The sequence below is a fragment of the Lepisosteus oculatus genome, chromosome 15 (assembly GCF_040954835.1).
Source record: "Lepisosteus oculatus isolate fLepOcu1 chromosome 15, fLepOcu1.hap2, whole genome shotgun sequence".
Classification (NCBI taxonomy): domain Eukaryota; kingdom Metazoa; phylum Chordata; class Actinopteri; order Semionotiformes; family Lepisosteidae; genus Lepisosteus; species Lepisosteus oculatus.
This window is the reverse complement of record NC_090710.1, coordinates 840,913-860,739: the sequence shown is the minus strand read 5'-3', so window position 1 is coordinate 860,739 and position 19,827 is coordinate 840,913. Positions and strand designations below refer to the sequence as shown.

Sequence of the window (19,827 nt, the reverse complement as noted above, 5' to 3'; positions counted from 1 at the left end):
AGCCATATCAATTCCATCTTCTGTGTTCCCCATCACACTATCACAGTATATACAGTATGTGGAAAGATGAAATCCCCTTATAATATAACAGCACCTTTGCTGCATAATGTACCTTCATGGTGTCATCTTATAGTAAGCTATAAGCTATTTTTGTCGATGTCTGCAGCAGGTGGTCTATAGTGACACTTCATTGTTGAGACCTTAGAATTTTTATTTTCCTGGTTAACCCACATAGATTCTGAACTGCCTGTACCCTTTAACTTCAGTGGTTATTTGCTGTTTTACACATTGATTGTATTAAATATTGCCTAAATTGTATTTATTAATGTTTGACAAGTGTGGGATTGTTGTTTAATGCATGTTGTGTGTTTCAAATAATATTTTCTTTGTCATGGAAAGAATCTGATTTTAGTTTTGCTTTGGTCTTTCAGTTTGTGATCCAGTGCTGGGTGACCATGGATCTATGGTAAGGACATCTTTTGATCTTGTGTTTCTTGTTGCGTAAATTACTGTATGTCACATCACCTAACAGTGAGATAAGATCACAGCATAAAACTGCAAAGGAACAAGTAATAGGTTTATTAGAGAAGAAAGGAAACATAACATTTCGGCTGTGGAGCCTTCTTTGGGTGTGAATAAGTCACCCGAAGAAGGCACCACAGCAAAAACGTTGTTTCCTTTTTTTTTCTTTTCAGCATGGAATAAACCTATTACTTCTTCCTTTGCAGCTTACACATGCAGACGCAACTACCCACCTGAACTACTTCAGCATAAAACTATTTCACCCATCTTGTTCTTTTGGTTAATAGTTGCTTGTAGCTTATCAACACACATACTGTAGCATGTCTGGGTATTTTTACTCTGGTGTTTGAGATGATGTGGAGTTATTTGTGAGAGTCAACATGTAGCCTTGCCGTGCAATGGCTAGTGTCCTATCAAGGGTGTACTAGCCGTGTAACCATTGCTTACTAAGGCTCAAGCTCCTCCATGACCCTGAATTGAATGACGTGGATAGAAAATGGATAAATGGACCGCGTAGCCCATTTTTCTAATTTCAATGTGAGATCTGTTATGTACAGTGTTGTCAGTTGATGTTTTTAAATAAGTTGCCAGTTTGTCAGTTTTGTTTTTAAGTCTTCCCTTTACTGAAAAATAATGTCAGCCAGAATGAAGAAAAGATCCATGTATGACAATGAAGCTCTGTATACCAATACCTAATGCATACCATTAGCTGCCTATCTTACTGCCTTTGTAGTTCACTGTTGTTTTTCCGGACAGTCCTGCACACTTCTGCATTCTGAAGCCATGAGCTTCTCATGGTACTGAGTGGTAGAGGATTTACTTGCAAGTAATATATTGTAATTTTATTTCCTGATAACAAGTAAATAGCATTCCTTTTTTAAAAAAAATTGCAGCATGTTTCCAGTGACTCATGCCCAATGAGAGTATGACTCAGCGTGCCAGGATGAAAGATACTGAGCCATGTAAAATATAGCTCGATAGCTAGTCTCGGGATGCTGAATTTTATACTCCATAAAGATGTTTTTTTTAATTCTTCTGTCTTGCCATGGGCTTCTCATCATTTGTTTGCTCAGGGCTGTTGGTGGTGCTCAGAAAGCTATCCTTTTAATTAATAGTTGCTTACACTTATATTGCGCTTTTCTGGACACTCCACTCAAAGCACATTACAGGTAATGGGGACTCCCCTTCACCACCACCTGGATGATGCGACAGCAGCCATAGTGAGCCAAAACGCTCACCACATATCAGCTATCAGTGGGGAGGAGAGCAGAGTAATGAAACCAATTCATAGATGGGGATTATTAGGAGGCCATGATTGGTAAGGGCCAATGGGAAATTTGGCCAGGACGGCGGGGTTACACCGGATTTTTAATGACCACAGAGAGTCAGGACCTCAGTTTTACATCTCATCCAAAGGACGGCACCCGTTTTACAGTATAGTGTCCCCGTCACTATGCCGGGGCATAAGGATCCACATGGACTGCAGGGTGAGCGCCCCCTGCTGGCCCCACTAACACCTCTTCCAGCAGAAACCTTAGTTTTTCCCAGGAGGTCTCCCATCCAGGTACTGACCAGGCTCGCACCTGCTTAGCTTCAGTGGGTTGCCAGTTGTGAGTTGCAGAGTGATATGGCTGCTGGCTATATTTTGCTTTGGGTTTGGCCTTGTGCTGGTTCAGTCTTGTAACCATGCTTGGAAATTGGATTGGAAATTCCGACAGGTACTAACGGTTATTGCTAATACAAGTTTAATTGTATTGATTAACTGAAGACCTGGTGCTACAAGAGGAAATAAACAACATGTACAAACATGCAAAAAGACACATTCAATCTCCCAAAACCATGTTTGGCGCAAAGCCAAAACACAGCTGAACACCCAAAGAACGCAGTACCTACGTTCAAGAACAGTGGTGGCAGCATAATGATATGGGGCTGCTTCTCTTCAGTGGGGACAGGGGCTCTGGTCAGGATAGAGGGGAAAATTAATAGCTCCAAATATCAAGATATTTTGGACCAAAACCTGCTGTCCTCTTCCAGAAAGTTGAAGTTAAAGGAGAATTTCACCTGTCAACACGACAACACAGCCAACTTGACAAAGGTATGAGAAAAAAGGAAGATCGATGTCTTGGAATGGCCCAGAGAGCCTCAATCCTATAGAAAATCTGTGGACTGACCTAAAGACAGCTATGCACAGGATATCCCCTCGCAATTTGACTGAGCTTGAACTCTTCTTCAAAGAAGAGTGGGATAAAATTGCAAAATCCAGGTGTGCTAAATTGATAGAGACCTATCCAAACAGACTTACTGCTGTAATCAAAGCAAAAGGTGCTTCCATGAAGTATAAGTTAAATTATTTTTCTAAAAATTATCCATTTGTTTTTCACTTAAATATTGTTGGTTATAAGATGTTATTAAAGGTGAAAAAAGGTCTGACATGATTTGTTTTGATTTCAGCCTTTACCTCAAAAATGTAAAAAAATTTACATTGAAATTTCAATAATGGTGTAGACTTATTGAAATCCACTGTATGTCCTTAGTTTGTTTATGTTTATCAGCTTTAAACCAAATATAAGTATAATGTATTCCAAGTCAGTGATACCTGTTAGCTTCATGTAATGAGAGTTAAATGAGAGCCTTGTGTCTAATATGATGCCTAGGTTACATGCTGAGTCTTTGAGGCAAATTTTTAAATCCTCTGAGTTAAGTCCTGAAGTTATTGTAGTCCTATCAGTATTGTTGCCTCCAAACAACTGTAGAGGTTTGATGGGTTTACTGAGACAATTATTAATTGTAGCAGTAATCACGAGGTTGTTCGTTGGGGCTTTTAGAAAATCAATCATCAGAATAACTAACAACGCACACACGGGTTCAATACACGAGATACATTTATTAATATAAATTGTGCACCAAACATATACTAGTCTGCCTGGATACGAGCGGCAGACCTTACTGTGAGGGTTATCAATATACAAGGTATATAATCTCGAAGAGATTCAAACACAAAGAGATACACAACAGAGAATATATGTCAATATATATCGTTCAGTTACCAAATCGCTAATCAGTGTTATTACCCACTGTTACTCTAAACTCGGAAGTAAATACATTACTCATGAATTACATTGATAACAACTTGTGTTGAGGTACAATTGAATTCTCGAGACGCAATGTAGAACATGGGGTTTACTTATCCACTGTGTATGGATTTGGAATTTCCCGCCACGAACACCAAACCAGCTGATAGGCTCTGTTGCAGCCTCTGTTCCAGCAGTTGTCCAATGCGCGTTGTCCCGGTGTCCTCTGGCTACCGGCCAACCAGTCAAGGTGCAGCTCTGAGTAGGACAGGCGGAGGAATCTGACTGTGGCGCACAGGGCAGTCGTTGCTCCGAGGGGATCTACCAGCAGTCCGGCTGGCTAGTAGAAAGTCTTTATGCACAGAGTGTGACCGCGAGTCTTCACAAGTCACTCTTTTGCCTGGGAAGAAGCTGGTTCGTTCCCGGTCCAGCGCTGCTTCTGAATAAGCTATTCAGGTTGTCGACGAGGGTCCAACTATAGGCTGCCGTTGATCAAGCGGAGCATTCACGTTGGTAGAATTCTGAGTACGTACGGGATCCTCGGCCTCGCGCTTAGAACAAAGTCCAAGTCCCTTTGCAGACAACAGCAGTTGTCACGTGATTGTCTCTGAGGATGCATGAAAATGGCCAAGGAGAGCCCCGATCTGACCAAGACACAGATATGTGTTGATTGGTTGAGAGTTTGGCGGGCATTGGAGACCCACGTGGTATTACCACGCCCTACCAGTCCCTGATTGGTTGGTCAAGGTGAGATATAAGTCACTTACTCTTGACACTTAGGAATGCAGTCCAGATGTCCATTCGGCACTCCCTAGACTGATAGGCACCAATGGATGACCATTGATCATGATAGCCAGGCTTAGCTAAGTGCATCCCCGTCTGGGAGCTGTCCCTTATCGAAAGAAAACATCTTAAATCAGCCTGCATGAATACTTTCTCTGTGGCTGCGCCACAGAGATGGAGGGTGAGATGGGGCCTCATTTAGGACAGCATACCAACGCTTAATTCTGTCTTATTAACAAGCATTGCCGCTACACAACAGAACCTCAGTTTTATCAGAGTTGAGTAACAAAAAGTTTTCACACATCCAAGTCTTTACTTCATTAATGCAATTGACTAAAGTGATAATAGACGAGTTGTCGTTAGGTGTAAACAAAATGTACAGATGCAGCCATTCAAAATGCATGGAGTACGCTGCAGTTAAACGGGGTAGGCGTGGCGCGTCACAACATGTCATACCGTAGTTATGATAATAGTATCTGGAATCACCTTGTAAAACCGCCAGGTAGAGCTAATAAAGCTTAACATCCCATGTAGAGCACTTCAGCTGTTGCCAGAAAATGGCCGATTTTGAATCCCGCTCACTGCTGAGGGACAATCTTTTTCCAATTAAGAATTTAAGTTGTATACTCTTTAGACTTTTGATTATTTTTAACTATGTATTACAGCATGTTAATCATTAAACATTAAAAAGTCAGTATATCTTATAAAAGCAAGATTGCTCAGTTGGACAACAGTACACAACCACCTTCATCATTAATGTTTTAATTATGCAGAATTTATTTTTGTATCAAAGTCTTTATGGAAGATATTACTAATAGTAGTAATAATGAATGACCTTTGTCAGGCTGTAAGCTCAAAGGATTACCATGGTCCACTTTCTTTGTAATCATCTGCATAGAGCATAGAATAAACCTATTACTTGTTCCTTAGCAATGACAGAGTCATCAGCAAATTTGATTATGTGTCTTAAGTGGCATAGCTCTTGCAATCATTAGTGAATAGGACAAGGAGTAAGGGAGACAATACACATCCTTGGGGAGACCCAGTAGAGAAATGCTTTTTGATGGATAATACATTGTTGACTCTCACCCTCTGGGTTCTGTCTGTTGGGAAATCAGTAACCCAGCTGACAGAGATTGAGATCAAGACCAAAGTTTGACAATAGCTTAGTTGCCTGTAGGTGAGGTTGGATGCAGTTAAATGCAGAGGAAGAATCCACGATCAGCAGTCTAAAATGGGCCTTGTTTCCCTCAAGGTGTTGCAGGGCAAGATTGAGAAAGAATGCTGTAGCATCTTCCACTCTGGCTAAGAACCAGAGAGGTGAGGGCTACTGGTCTGTAATCATTGAGTGAACTGGGAGATTTGACTTTAGCTACTGGGAAACCCAACTGATTCTTTCCACACTTTAGGAACCTTTTGTCCTTTAGTTACACTTGGAAAATAATTGAAAAAATGCCACACAGCTGTCTAGCACACCTTTTCAATACTCTATTTCAATACTTTGCAATATTCTATTAATATATGTCGTTATTTCATAAAAAGATGTGTACGTTTTAGAATCTGCTTAATAAGGAATATAATATGGAATTGTATAACTAAAGAAACTAATAACAATAACTGTGTTCCACTTTCTTTGGAAACATCTGCATTAATTTCTTTGACTCATTCACTTGTGTTTACTTACATTTTGTCCTGCCCGTTTTAGTTAGGTTTCTGAGCTGTGCGGTGGTGCAGTGGGTTTGGTACTTGCTTCTTGGATATCAGAAGTCTGGGTTCTATTTCCATTTAGGGCACAAGTTTTTCTTCTAACAAACAGATTCTTTATTTAGAAATAAAATAGTAAATATTATTACACTATACTGTTACAAATAGGGGGATTACATAAATGGTGAAAGTCAGGAACTGACCGAGTGGCTAAGTCAATAAGTGAAGTAATCAACTTGTAAGTGATTTCTAGCAATATACCCAAGTGGTTGGTATAATTGCAGGCACATGAGTTCTTTGTTCTCTGGAACAGCTTTGTTGGAGGAGTAATAATCGAAGCATACTTGGTTAAACAAATATTTATTACAATGATAAAACCCAAACTACACTACACACCACAAAACATGTATTTACAAACAAGGTGTTTCAGAGGCTAACATTCTGGTTACCCAAAAATCCCAGACTGCTACTAAGCATTAAAGTCTTAATATGCCTACAGAGGCCACACAAGAGATGAGCTGCCTTCTAACTAAATACAATGCAACCTGCAGTTACATCTCTCTCTACAGCCCGGATGCCACAAAAAAATGTTGCTATCCATAAAAATGCACCCGAAGCAGGAAAGACATTTCTAACCGAGGTATCTTTTACCCAGGAAACCCAATTTCCCTAGAAATACAGAATAGCATGCTCTCTCTAACAAGGTTCAAATACTTCGCTCCAGTCAGGTTTGGCTTGGATGATCATGAAGTAGGGGCTCTCGCCTGGCTCAAGCTTCAAGTCCCAACTCCTGCGGACTTCACTCTCTTCTTCTTGCTTCTCCTTGTTTCTTACCTCCCCCTTTCTTTTTCTTCTTGCTCTTAATGTGATCTTATATTGTGTTTGTCTGTATTGCTCCTTGACAATCATTATTCCAAAATTTACATAAGTATACTAAGGTAAACTTTACAATTGTTTCTGCTCAAGGGAACCCCCCAGACATCAGCAAACATCCTCTCTGTTTTGAAGTTAGAAGTGTTTAATCTTCCAAGTGCAACCTTTATCTAAAATCAAAGAGATACTTCTCAGTCTCCTAAAGCTGTAACATTATTGACTTTATTATTTTTATTATTATGAGCAAACCTGAATACTGTCAACAGTGGGAGCACAACCCAGTTTAATTCAAAATACTTTATTCATAACACAAGTCTTTACAACAAGCCTTAAAATGAAATCGTATATATTATAATTATAATCGAGAATAACAAAGTGGTATTAAAATGATCACTGAAATAGAACTACAGATGCAGCCATTCAAAGTACGCAGCACAGACACATACCGTGGGTAATTATGTACGGCCTCGCGCATCATGACACGCAGTGAAGCAAAATACTGCAGTATGTGATTGGTTGACCGACAGTGGCACTTGTGGTGCGTTGGTCGGTCGTAGAAAGATATAAATGTCATTACTGTACCATTGATGGGAAATCTTAGTAGCTGAGCATAAAAAGAATAGGAGCATACTGTAACGCGTGTGAAGGCCATAAACTAAATTAATTTTGGAACATAAACATACAGTATATGGCTGGTCTCGGTACTTTAAAGAAAAAATACACACCAGTATTCAATTCTCCCTAAACATTTTAAGCATTGAAGTCTTTAACTAACATGTGAAATAGTGTGTAAAAAAGTGGTAGTTTTAAGCTTTTCTGCTAATATAATATGGAATCGCGTATCTAAAGAAATGAATAACGATATAATTATATTTGTGTACTGCAACACAGTAATATATGCTGTACAATGTCTGTTGATTCTGTATGTGTAGGGCTGTTTCACCCCTGATCATGTGACCTTCCCGGTAGCCTGCTGGTCTACGTGCTCGATTAGTAACCTACAGTTTGTGTGTTCAAATCCAGCCAGGCGACTTTTTTTTTAACAAACATTTTTTGAAAAAATAGAATAGCAATATTATGGACAATTAATTGACAATAAATATACAAAAGCACATATTCAATTTGGGAAATAGTTTTAATATGTAAAGACTTCCCTGGTTCTGCACCCCTGGGTGTTTCTCTGTCTCTCGCTCATTCGCCTCCCCTCCCCTCTCAATTCAATTCAAGGTGCTTTATTATCATGACCGATGGGTACATTCAGTGTTGCCAAAGCAAATAAAATAATGAAATTCACATGAAACAAAACAAAAATAACATTAATATAAAATCTACAAACATATTACAGACATTTACAAGAATTACATATTATAGAATATTTACATATAATGTAGACAGAAGGAGCATTATTGGGAGACAGGCTCACTGTTCCTCAGGCTGTGACAGGAGATCACATACTGGGCCGCCAGTTCAAATAAGTACCCTCCTCCCTCTCCCAGTAGGATTGGGACCCGTTGTGATTCTGGCAGGTGTGGGAACTCTGGGACTAGATTTCTGAGTTTAGAGAAGATTGTATCTCTAATCCCAGAGTATCTGTTACAGTGCAGTAGGAAGTGTACCTCTCTCTATTTCTCCCCGCTGGCAGTGGTAGCACAGTCTCTCTCTTTCGCCCTCCCCCCCCCCTCTCTCTCAATTCAATTCAATTCAAGGTGCTTTATTAGAAGGGCTCGTCATGTGTCTCTCTCTGGTCGGGGCGCAGGAGAGCTCGCTGACAGGTGGTGACGGAAAGAAAGAAAATAAAGGCAGCTTTTAACTCCGCAAGTCACACACCAATACTCCATTTCTCCCTAAACATTTTAAGCACCAAAGTCTTTCATGTGTTTTTCATCACTCTCTGCGGGAGTGCTGGCTGTGACTAATTAAACTGGTTTCACAGGTACAGTGGTGTGAAAAAGTGTTTGCCCCCTTCCTGATTTTTTTGCATGTTTGTCACACTGAAATGTTTCAGATCATCAAACAAATTGAAATATTAGACAAAGATAATACAAGTAAACACAAAATGCAGTTTTTAAATGAAGGTTTTTATTATAAAGGGAAAAAAAAAATCCAAACCTACATGGGCCTGTGTGATTGTCCCCCCTGTTAAAACATAAATCAACTGTGGTTTATCACATCTTTGGAAAGCTGAGTTCAATTTCTCTAGCCACACCCAGGCCTGTTTACTGCAACACCTGTTCTCAATCAATAAATCACTTAAATAGGATCTGCCTGACAAAGTGAAGTAGACCAAAAGATCCTCAAAAGCTAGACATCCTGCTGCGATCCAAACAAATTCAGGAACAAATGAGAAACAGAGTAATTGAGATTTATCAGTCTGGAAAAGGTTATAAAGCCATTTCTAAAGCTTTGGGACTCCAGCGAACCACGGTGAGAGCCATTATCCTCAAATGGTGAAAACATGGAACAGTGGTGAACCTTCCCAGGAGTGGCCGGCCGACCAAAATTACCCCAAGAGCGCAGCGATGACTTATCCAAGAGGTCACAAAAAACCCCACAACAACATCCAAAGAACTGCAGGCTTCACCTGCCTCAGTTAAGGTCAGTGTTCATGACTCCACCATAAGAAAGAGACTGGGCAAAAATGGGCCGCATGGCAGAGTTCCAAGACGAAAACCACTGCTGAGCAAAAAGAACATAAAGGCTCGTCTCAGATTTGCCAGAAAACATCTTGATGATCCCCAAGACTTTTGGGAAAATACTCTGTGGACTGACAAGACAAAAGTTGAACTTTTTGGAAGGTGTGTGTCCCATTACATCTGGCTTAAAAGTAACACAGCATTTCAGAAAAGGAACATCATACCAACAGTAAAATATGGTGGTGGTAGTGTGATGGTCTGGGGCTGTTTTGCTGCTTCAGGACCTGGAAGACTTGCTGTGGTAAATGGAACCATGAATTCTGCTGTCTACCAAAAAATCCTAAAGGAGAATGTCCGGCCATCTGTTCGTGACCTCAAGCTGAAGCGCACTTGGGTTCTGCAGCAGGACAATGATCCAAAACACACCAGCAAGTCCACCTCTGAATGGCTTAAGAAAAACAAAATGAAGACTTTGGAGTGGCCTAGTCAAAGTCCTGACCTGAATACAATTGAGATGTTGTGGCATGACCTTAAAAAAGTGGTTAAGGCTCCAAAACCCTCCAATGTGGCTGAATTACAACAATTTTGCAAAGATGAGTGGGCCAAAATTCCTCCACAGCGCTGTAAAAGACTCATTGCCAGTTATCGCAAATGCTTGATTGCAGTTGTTGCTGATAAGGGTGGCCCAACCAGTTATTAGCTTTAGGGAGCAATCACTTTTTCACACAGGGCCATGTAGGTTTGGGTTTTTTTTTCCCTTAATAATAAAAACCTTCATTTAAAAACTGCATTTTGTGTTTACTTGTGTTATCTTTGTTTAATATTTCAATTTGTTTGATGATCTGAAACATTTCAGTGTGACAAGCATGCAAAAAAATAAGAAATCAGGAAGAGGGCAAACACTTTTTCATACCACTATATTTTCAAGTGGTCGAGTCTTCAGCGGGAGGGGGGAACAAGCTGCCCAGCCGTGTTGAATGCCACAGAACCCCAGACAATACACACTAGCCGAATATTTGACCAAGATATCCAGACACAGCTGTATGACAACAAAAATTATTTAAACTGCAACACTTTTATCATTCAATGAGAGCTCAAAATATCACAAGGATCCTCAATAGATCAACAAAGACAACAGAAAAAGATATGTGAATAAGATACTGTCCATGGGAATCCAAGCTTTTTTATCTACGCTAAGTAGTCTTTAAAATTTCTTCATTACACAGTGAAGTCAAAATTCCTGGATGTGCCTATGTACGCTGGGCAAACGTTCCGAGGTAAAATTCTTCCAGCATGGGGGTACCTTTAAAGTGGAGATGACGGCACCGAAATTTTTTGGCATGCATAAAATACAGCAATTCTGTCAGTAAACTAAATGAATTAATAGCAAACATGGTTTACATAAAAGACATTTTTCCAAGAAAGTTTAGCCTTTGTCACTAATGAAACCACTAAATAAAGACATAAATATAGAAATCTTAAGATTTTTATAATACATTACTTTGCTAAAATGTAATTAAAAATAAAAATGCCAGCAGAGAGAGAGTGCTTACTTTGTCAGCACCCAGAAAAAAAATACAATGCTTTTAATCATTCTTAATCAGATGGTGAGAGTAAAGGGGGAGCGACAGGGTTGACGGTGAGGAAAAAGAAGTGAAAAGGGGGGAAGCTTATTTGACAAGAACAGGGGAGGGATGTTGATTTTTCATAAGTGGCGGGGCTATGGAAATGAGGTCTATTTGGGAATGTGGAGTTACATGTTCTGGCTGTTTGTGAATTATCGTTGTTGAATATGGAGTGTTGAGGTATTGATTTTGTGTAATGCTTTATGTTGAAAATTGAGATGGATTTTGTTTATGATAAAGAGGATAAACTGGGATGGGAGGAGGGTTTGGTTTTGCATAAGGGGCGGGATTATGATAATTGGAAGAATTTGAGAGAGTTTGTGGTCTGCTTTTGGTTTGTGTTTCGAATAATTCGTACAAGATATCGAGATTTGTTGATAATTGGAGGACGGTTTTGCTTTTAATGGTTTGATATATTTGATTTTGTATTGTGGTTGTTATCTATGTTTTTGGTTGGTATTATGTTTATATGGTTGTTATTGTTGGTTGTTCGTTATTATGGTTATTATTGTTATTGTGTCATTTTTGATTATTGGATGTAATCCAATCTCGTACCAGCAGAGAGAGAGAGAGACACACACACACATTCCAGAATGAATAAACATGATTACGATTGGCACTCCTGTAGCTTTTTCACGAAACCTCCAACAGAGCTGTTCAACCGGTTTTTATCGGGCACCTCTAATGTCAGGCGTAAGCAATAAATATACAGTATTTAGCTGAAAAGCTGTACAACGCAAGACATTTCGTTACTCTAGGAGGTTTCGTGAAAAAGCACATTGTGCTGCTGTAATAGTTTAAAATAATTAAAAGTCTAAACAGTATCATCTTATTTATGCACTGCAATAGATTAGCATACTGTAGAGAAAAACAGTATAGGCATCGTTGATATGAGGACTTTTGAAACCAAATTTCCCAAATTTAATATGTGCTTTTCTATATTTATTGTCAAGTGATTGTCCATAATATTGCTATTCTAAGCAAGGAGCGCTTCACCCTGCCTGCTGTGGGAAGAGTTGGCTAATTCCTCCCCTGCCTCACCGAGGACAGACCCTGCCAGGCCCTCGTCGACACAGGTTCGATCATCACCCTGCTGCGGACCCCCAGGGCGCTCACTGTGCACTTTGGGGCTGCGAGGGTGAAACACCCCTTCTACCTTGCTTCAGTCCGTGAGGACTGTATCCTGGGGTTGGACTGGTTGCAGCAGGGACGGGTGCTGCGCCGGGGGTGGCGGGTGCCCCCAGGGGAGAAGTCAGGTGGCAGTTTGTGGTGTCGCGTTCGCTCCGTGGGGCAGTTCTCTAAGCGGTGCACAGCCAGCCGGATGCCGCCAAGCAGTGACCTCGCCGCTGGAGGGCACCTGCCACCCCCAGCGCAGCACCCCATCCCTCACCTCTAAGGCCTCCCACAGTGCACAGAGTGCCTTACAGGCCGGGTAGGGGCAAGCTTATCTCACCGTCCTGGGAGTCAGCTCTGGCACGCTCGCCCCGACACCCGCAGCTCCGACAGGCCCAGGTGACACCCGCTGCTGCCACCTCCGCTTCCCGCTCCGGTCAACCCACACACCCCGGACACCTCCCGCCCCGCCCACCGCGAAACTGATTTGTTCCCCCTGCCCCACCAACTCTCGCCGGCCCAAATCAAGGCAACCACCCACGTGCTGCAACCAGTCCAACCCCAGGATACAGTCCTCATGGACTGGGGCAAGGTAGAAGGGGTGTTTCACCCTCGCAGGCCCAAAGTGCAGGGTGAGCGCCCTGGGGGTCCGGCTGCCTCGGTGCCCGGCAGGACACCAGGCCGCAGCAGGGTGATGGTCGAACCGGTGTCGTCGAGGGCCTGGCAGGGTCTGCCCTCAATGAGGCAGGGAAGAAATAAGCCACAGCTGTGGCCAACCCTTCCCACGGCAGCAAGCGGGGTGAAGCGCTCCTTCTGGCTTTCCGGAGTGGGAGTAGCGTCGCTCAAGGATGGCCCCCCTTTAGGCCACCCTGCTCCCGTTTCCCAACGGCCTCCGGAGTCCCCGGGGCTCCAGCGCCCGGCACATGAGAATTACTAATCAACTGCCTTGTGCCTACAATGTACAGCAACTACAATGTACAGCAACTACAATGTACAGCAAGTACATTGCTTGCTGGGATAGGCTCCAGTTCCCCTGTACTAGATAAAGAGATTAGAGAATGGATGGAACTAAAGATACTGTGTAACTATACACAGTGATAGAAACCCACTATGAGATTGTTGTAACAGAAAGAATAAGGTTCTGGATCCCGAGATGAAGTTAAACAGATGAGTTTATTGCATGCAAGGAACAATAAAACCGAAGTGTTGTTCAATGTGCCGATGCAAACGTTTAGGTTATATAGTCCTTCCTTGCTGCTTCGGACGTCATTCGGTGTTATAGTAAAGAGGGGGTTCGTGGTATTTGGCCAGTTAAGAGACCCTGGCCACATGGTCAGTTTAAGATTACGCCCCCAGAGGGTTCCTAGCTCCCAACTGGAATCCTTATCAGTTAACCCCCTTTCCTGCCATAAACCCCTGTTGCTTAGAAGTCTAATTTTCAGGCAGAACTGACTTAAGTTAACCCTTTTTACATCTTGTGCATTACTTGAGATGGTAGCAGTTACTCACTGAGGATACAATTTAAAGTGCTGGCTTAGGGAAACAGCCTTTCCACCTCTCTGGCACATTAGTATCCATAGCCTGTTTGTTATTTAAACAAATTTAAAAAACAATCTCCGTGGATCAGTATCAGCTACTCTGCATTTGCCTATTCCTTCTATTTATGTGCATCCAACAAATAGTTCAATACTAGCAACTACACAAAATCTAAAATGCATTTACATGTAATATGTTATGATTAAAATACAATTAAAATATGTTTAATCTTATTTCAGAATCAATGTAAACATTTAAAAGTATTCACATATTATTTTGTAACACACAACTTTCTGTGATTTATTTTTGTAAATCTAAGCTTTTGCAGGTGTTCCTGCATTCCTCTTCTACACTATGTCTGGTCATGATTCACTTTTTTCTGATTGCTTATTTCAAAGTAACACCTGCTCCATTTCTAAAACATTTTGCTCATGTACATTTTTGTAGTTTTACATCTTAACCATTTATTTACATCTCTTAACACTTTAACGTCCTACATTTTTATTTGTCTTAATTATTTAGACTGAATTTTGGCTTCAGCCTTGAAAAGCACAAGTTTTCTTGTTCTACAGAGCTCTTAAATTGTGAATTTTACAGAATCTTTACAATAATCTATGCACGTTTTAAACTGTTATAACTGATCCCTGAATTATTGCACTTGACATGCCTTAATTCACCCTTTCCTGAACTTCTGTGGCAAGCAGAGCTACTGTAGTGCTGTCTCTGCTGTGATCTTCTGCAGGTTAGATTTCACTGTTTTATAAATAAGACATTAAATTGCTCAAATTTCTAATTACTTATTTTATGTAAACACAAAGTAGACCTTGATTGAGATTGATTTTAGATGTCAAGAAGCATTTATTTTTTAATTGTATTTCTCCTCCAAAAAAATTACACATTTCCAACATTCCTCTGTAGAGATTTTAACTTTATATTTAGGCTCAGATTTCAGCTTTAAATCTTACACTAATTACTCGCAATAAATCCTGATATTTTGCTTCCCTTTACCACAAAAATTGTATAAATGTATTGTAGCTAGGATTCACTTTTTTCTGACTGTGTCTCTCCCTACTGCGATTCGGACACAGAATTGTTAAAAATGGCAACAAGGTGATAAGGGTGATGTAGGGGTTTTGGGCATGTACTGAGACAATTATTAATTGTAGCAGTACATCACAAAATGATTCTTTGATGGCTATTAGAAAATCGACCTTGCATAAACAACTCAGCAACGCACACACACGGATACTAATACACGAGAATACATTTAATACATAAAATGTGCATATAAACATAACATATCTTCTAGTGAAGGTTAGCAGAATACAAAAGGTATATATTCAATAACGAAGAGTTACAAACCAAGAGAGACATACATTCAGTATATCATTCATTTATACCGTTTAGTTAATAAGCTTTGATTACAACTTCTATACTACACCAAAGCAAGTACATCACTCATAGGAATTAAATTGATACCAACTGGGGTTGAGGTAACAATTGAATTCTCGAGCTATAATGCAGAATGTTGAATACTCATCCAATCTGTGTGGATTCAGATCTCCCACTGACATAAGGGAACAGCGACAGCCTGTTGCTGTGTCCAATCAGCGTCCTCTGGCAGTGCTGGTCCGGCGTGAGGTGGGGGAGAAGGAGGGAGAGATTCATGCTGCAGGGCGCTGGCAGTGACTCTCTGAAGAGTGGCTAGTTAGTCCTGCCTGGCTGAACTAGCAGAGTTTGTGCACATGAAAAGTGACTGTCACACTCTTTAGACGGGGAAAAAGACTGGTTCGTTCCCAATGTAGCGTTAGTCCTGAATACTGAGATTCAGCTGCTACAGTGATAAAAAATTCATCCTAAAGGGTTAGGTGTGTTAACTCAAACTCTGCTAACAGAGCCACTTGTAAGAACAAGGTGACCTTCTGTTCAATTCAATTAAAGCAGTAAAGAGAGATTTTAAATTCTTCAGCAAAATTAGCTGTTTGTCAAAATCAGCTACTTTGCAAGCAGAACACGACTTCTAAAAAGGTACTTTTTGTCTCTCATGCAGACTCAACAAAGGTTTATTTGAAACTTCGACGGTATGCCTCACGGACTCATTCCTAGTATAATCAAAACAACCCCCCCCGGGTCTTGTCTACAACTGTTCCACACACGTGATGTCAGATCCACAGATTTACCAAAACAGTAGCGTACACATCAATTTAAATATACTGTGTATACAGTATGATACCGTATGGTTTTAAATCCATACATAAATACTATGTAAAAAATGTTTAAGATGGTGGTTAAACACTCTGTTGGTATGGATGGCAACTGGACGGTGACAGATATGTTTATTTTTGCAGTTTATTACTAAACAGGCACCTCTACTACTCCACATTCTCTCCTGCTCTCTTCCTGATCTCCCCCTGTTCTAGTCAAGTTCTCCCATTAAGCCTATCCAGCAACTGAACAAGAGAACTCCACAAACATTTCAAACTGCTCAACTGAACAAAACTACAACAGGACCCAAGATTAATATTTCACTATCGTGTGGTATCAAGTTAGCATATCATCTCTTTTACAACAATAACCGCAAATAATTTTATTACATATCCTTCAAAAATGATAAAACATTATAACTTTTTATGAACTATATAAACTTTATATAGTAATAGGTTTATTCCATGCTGAAAGGAGAAGAAAGAAAACACAGTGTTTAAGCCGTGGAGCCTTCTTTGGGTGTAGTTAGAACAAGCACATCAAAACTTTTCCAAAATTACCATTGCAAGTTACCGAGTTAAAGACTTTGATGCATAACATGTCCATGAAGATGGTGGAATACTGTGTGTACTTTGTATTTTTATATATTTATACGTTGCTTTTTTATATATTTAGCTACCACTACCATCTACTATATATACATTAGGTATATATTACGTATTAGACCATATGGCTTTACAGCACTACAGTACAGTATGTGTGAAATATATTTTTCACAATCAAAATTTAAAGCTAAATTCTCCTGTTTACTCATTGCTGAAATTTACATTAAGGCACAATATAGATCATATCAATACAGATGTAAGCCTGAAAGAAGCACATTGGTCGTCACAACTAGCCACAGTAGAATATTAAACTATTTTTCATATATTGAACTGAGTAATATTGTTTTAATAATGTTACTCTCTTTTTAGTTAATTCAATATTTAAAATACTGTAGTATACAGTTTAAAATTAATAAAAGTCTAATCACTGTACAACTTAAATTCTATTGGAAAAAGATTGTCCCTCAGCATTGACTGGGATTTGAAACCAAGTGTTTTCTGGCAAAATCCTAAATGCTTCTACATGCCACATTAAGCTCTCACTGCTCCACCTGGCAGGTTTTACAAAGTAGTGCAGTCCCTAGTGCAGTGAGTATTTTTTAAAACGTGCAGTACAGCGCGACAAAGTACTGCATTATCCCATTAGCATTCTGAATGGCTGCATCTGTAGAACTTTTCTGGACTCTCCACGTAAAGCGCTTTACAGGTAGTGGGGACTCACCTCAATTCCACCACCACCAGTATGTAGCACCTACCAGGATGATTTGATGGCAAAGTGTGCCAGTAAGCTCACTACACATCAGCTGTCATTGGGAGAACAAAGTCATGAAGCCAATTCATACATGAATTCCAGGAGCTACTGTAGTTACTTATCTGAATATAATTTGATCTTGCTTTGTGAGACCGAAATTCCAGACGCCTAGTGCTCATTAAACATGATTCATTATACTAATCTCAATATCATCCACTGGACACACTCACATATACGAAATAGATGAATAACTGTTTTAAAAGATTTCAAACTTGTTTTAGAATTTGTATCTGTTGCAACTGTTAATACAATGGCAAATCGTGATTGTACTGTTTATAAATGGAAGTGATATTACCACACCATATCAACATCACTGGCAAGTCACATTATGGATTGGAAAAGAAACAAGGACTTTATGCCATCACTATGTCCACTATCCTCCCATTCTGTTAATGAAAAAATAAAAGTTATGCTGGTTGCACATACAACTGGTGTACAGGGAATTAAATGCGTGTTCTGTGAAAAGGAAATTAAAAAAAATCTGTATCAGAACCCATGAAAATATAAAGCATGCTGAATATTAGTTACTGTTATTCTTTTAAACACTCCAATTGACCAAAATGTTATGTGGGGAAAATTAGATTCACTTTATTTTGGTGGAAAATAGTAGAGTTCCACTGTGCCTCATTAGGTTATTTGGTCATTCCACAAATCTCTACAGGAATGACAGTGGCATTGGTGATCTGAAGTCCTTTCTATAAACTGCATTAGCTTTAGGATGTTCAATTAGGATGTTTTGCTCTCAAAATAGTCTTGAAAATAAAGTAAATTCTAGATATCAGAAACTTTTAAATGACATACTCATGTGTACAGCTTGGCAATCATCAGTACTTGTACCTAGAAGAGTAGTTTATTCCAAATACTCAGAAGTCACATTTGTACCTGTTCCCCTTATCATATTATTTGTTATGGAGCAACAGTCTATAGAGCAGCAAGTCCAGAAATTGCAGGTATGATTTTACACAGCTCTGGCTAGTATTTCTGAAGCTGCACTGCACAAATTGGTCATTGGAGATTGTGAGGCCTCCATCTGATACATCAGTTCTTCCATTTGTGATGTGGAGCCCACTGTTTCTAAAAATGGAAATTACCCAAAAGTGAGACTTTTATAGGTGGCATGTATATTGCCATTCTGTTTTATGTGCTGTGAGGTTTGTAGTGATATGCTGAGTCAAAGTGTCATTTTCTATTAAAAGCTGATTCAAACTCTGATTTCTTGTGTGTTCACAGTATGTCCCAGAAAATCTATATCCAGTTTACAAAGGGAAGGTTGTTCCAGTGGCAGATATAATAACTCCCAACCAGTTTGAGGCTGAGTAAGTACCACTAAAACTACTTTTTAGTATTAAAAAAATATGGATTTATTTAAACTTCTAAACATAAAACATTACAAAACAGAAAATATAATTTAACCCATCTTCTTTGTTTGGACTTTCATCAAGACAATTTTTGAAGAGTTCCATAATACCAGCTTAGCAATGTGGGTATGGAGTATACGCTGGTGCCTATGAGACACTATGTATACAAATGTCTGCTGTTTTCTGACTTAATTACTTAAACTTTACTTAAATTCTTTTTGAAATTGTGTCCTGGAGTCCTTCGTTCATTACTTGAACTTGAAGACATCCCTTGGCACCTGACCCAAGTACTCCTGTAAGCAGTTAAGCCCCACGTTCATTATGTATAATGTGGCAAAGAGGCAGCATGGGTATACAATAATTAAAGGTCCCAGCACCAAAACCTGGGGAACACACTGAGTCTATGTGGGACAACATCTGATTTAAAAACAGCAAAGATTTATAAATTTACTCCTGATAGCCAAACCAGGGGAAGTCCCAGTGATCCCTAGAAAGTTTGTGACCAGAGGAATGCAATAATTGACACCAAAAGATGCACTTAAGTCTAGATGGAGAAGGATATTATGTAACCTGGGATGAGAAGTCATTAGCAAATCATCAAATGTTTTAGTAAAGAACTAAGCAAGGAAACTACTTAGTAGTTTCATACTGTTAAATTCTGACTGAAAATGTTCATTAGAAATAGGATCTATTTCTTTGTTGAAATCACCAGAAAGTAAACTACTTTCTTCATCAGACAAAACAGGGACAAAACAGAATAAGTAACTCTGAAAAGTAATAAAAATTTAAGGGAACAGTAAATCAGAACTACCCATACCAGAACATCAGCCTGTTTTTGTTTAACCTTTTGTGTTAAAGAAACAGGCATTCAATGTAACATTCTACTTAGGGATTACAAATCCAGCCATTAAGAATGTACAATGAATAATGTGTCAAAATGCAGCATACATGCCACGTTCTAATGCATTTTTTAAAATAGCCTGTTGCC

The 19,827-nt window shown here is 39.7% G+C and overlaps 1 protein-coding gene across 2 annotated transcripts in view; it reads left to right on the top strand.

Moving 5' to 3' along the window:
• The window catches only part of LOC102691159 (pyridoxal kinase), a 112,385-nt gene that overhangs the window by 45,873 nt on the left and 46,685 nt on the right, over positions 1 to 19,827 (top strand). For both annotated transcript variants that reach the window (XM_069178897.1, XM_069178896.1), the window contains exons 6-7: positions 432 to 466; positions 18,712 to 18,797. In XM_069178897.1, the coding sequence (XP_069034998.1) occupies positions 432 to 466; positions 18,712 to 18,797 (121 nt within the window). The remainder of the gene's footprint in view (positions 1 to 431; positions 467 to 18,711; positions 18,798 to 19,827) is intronic.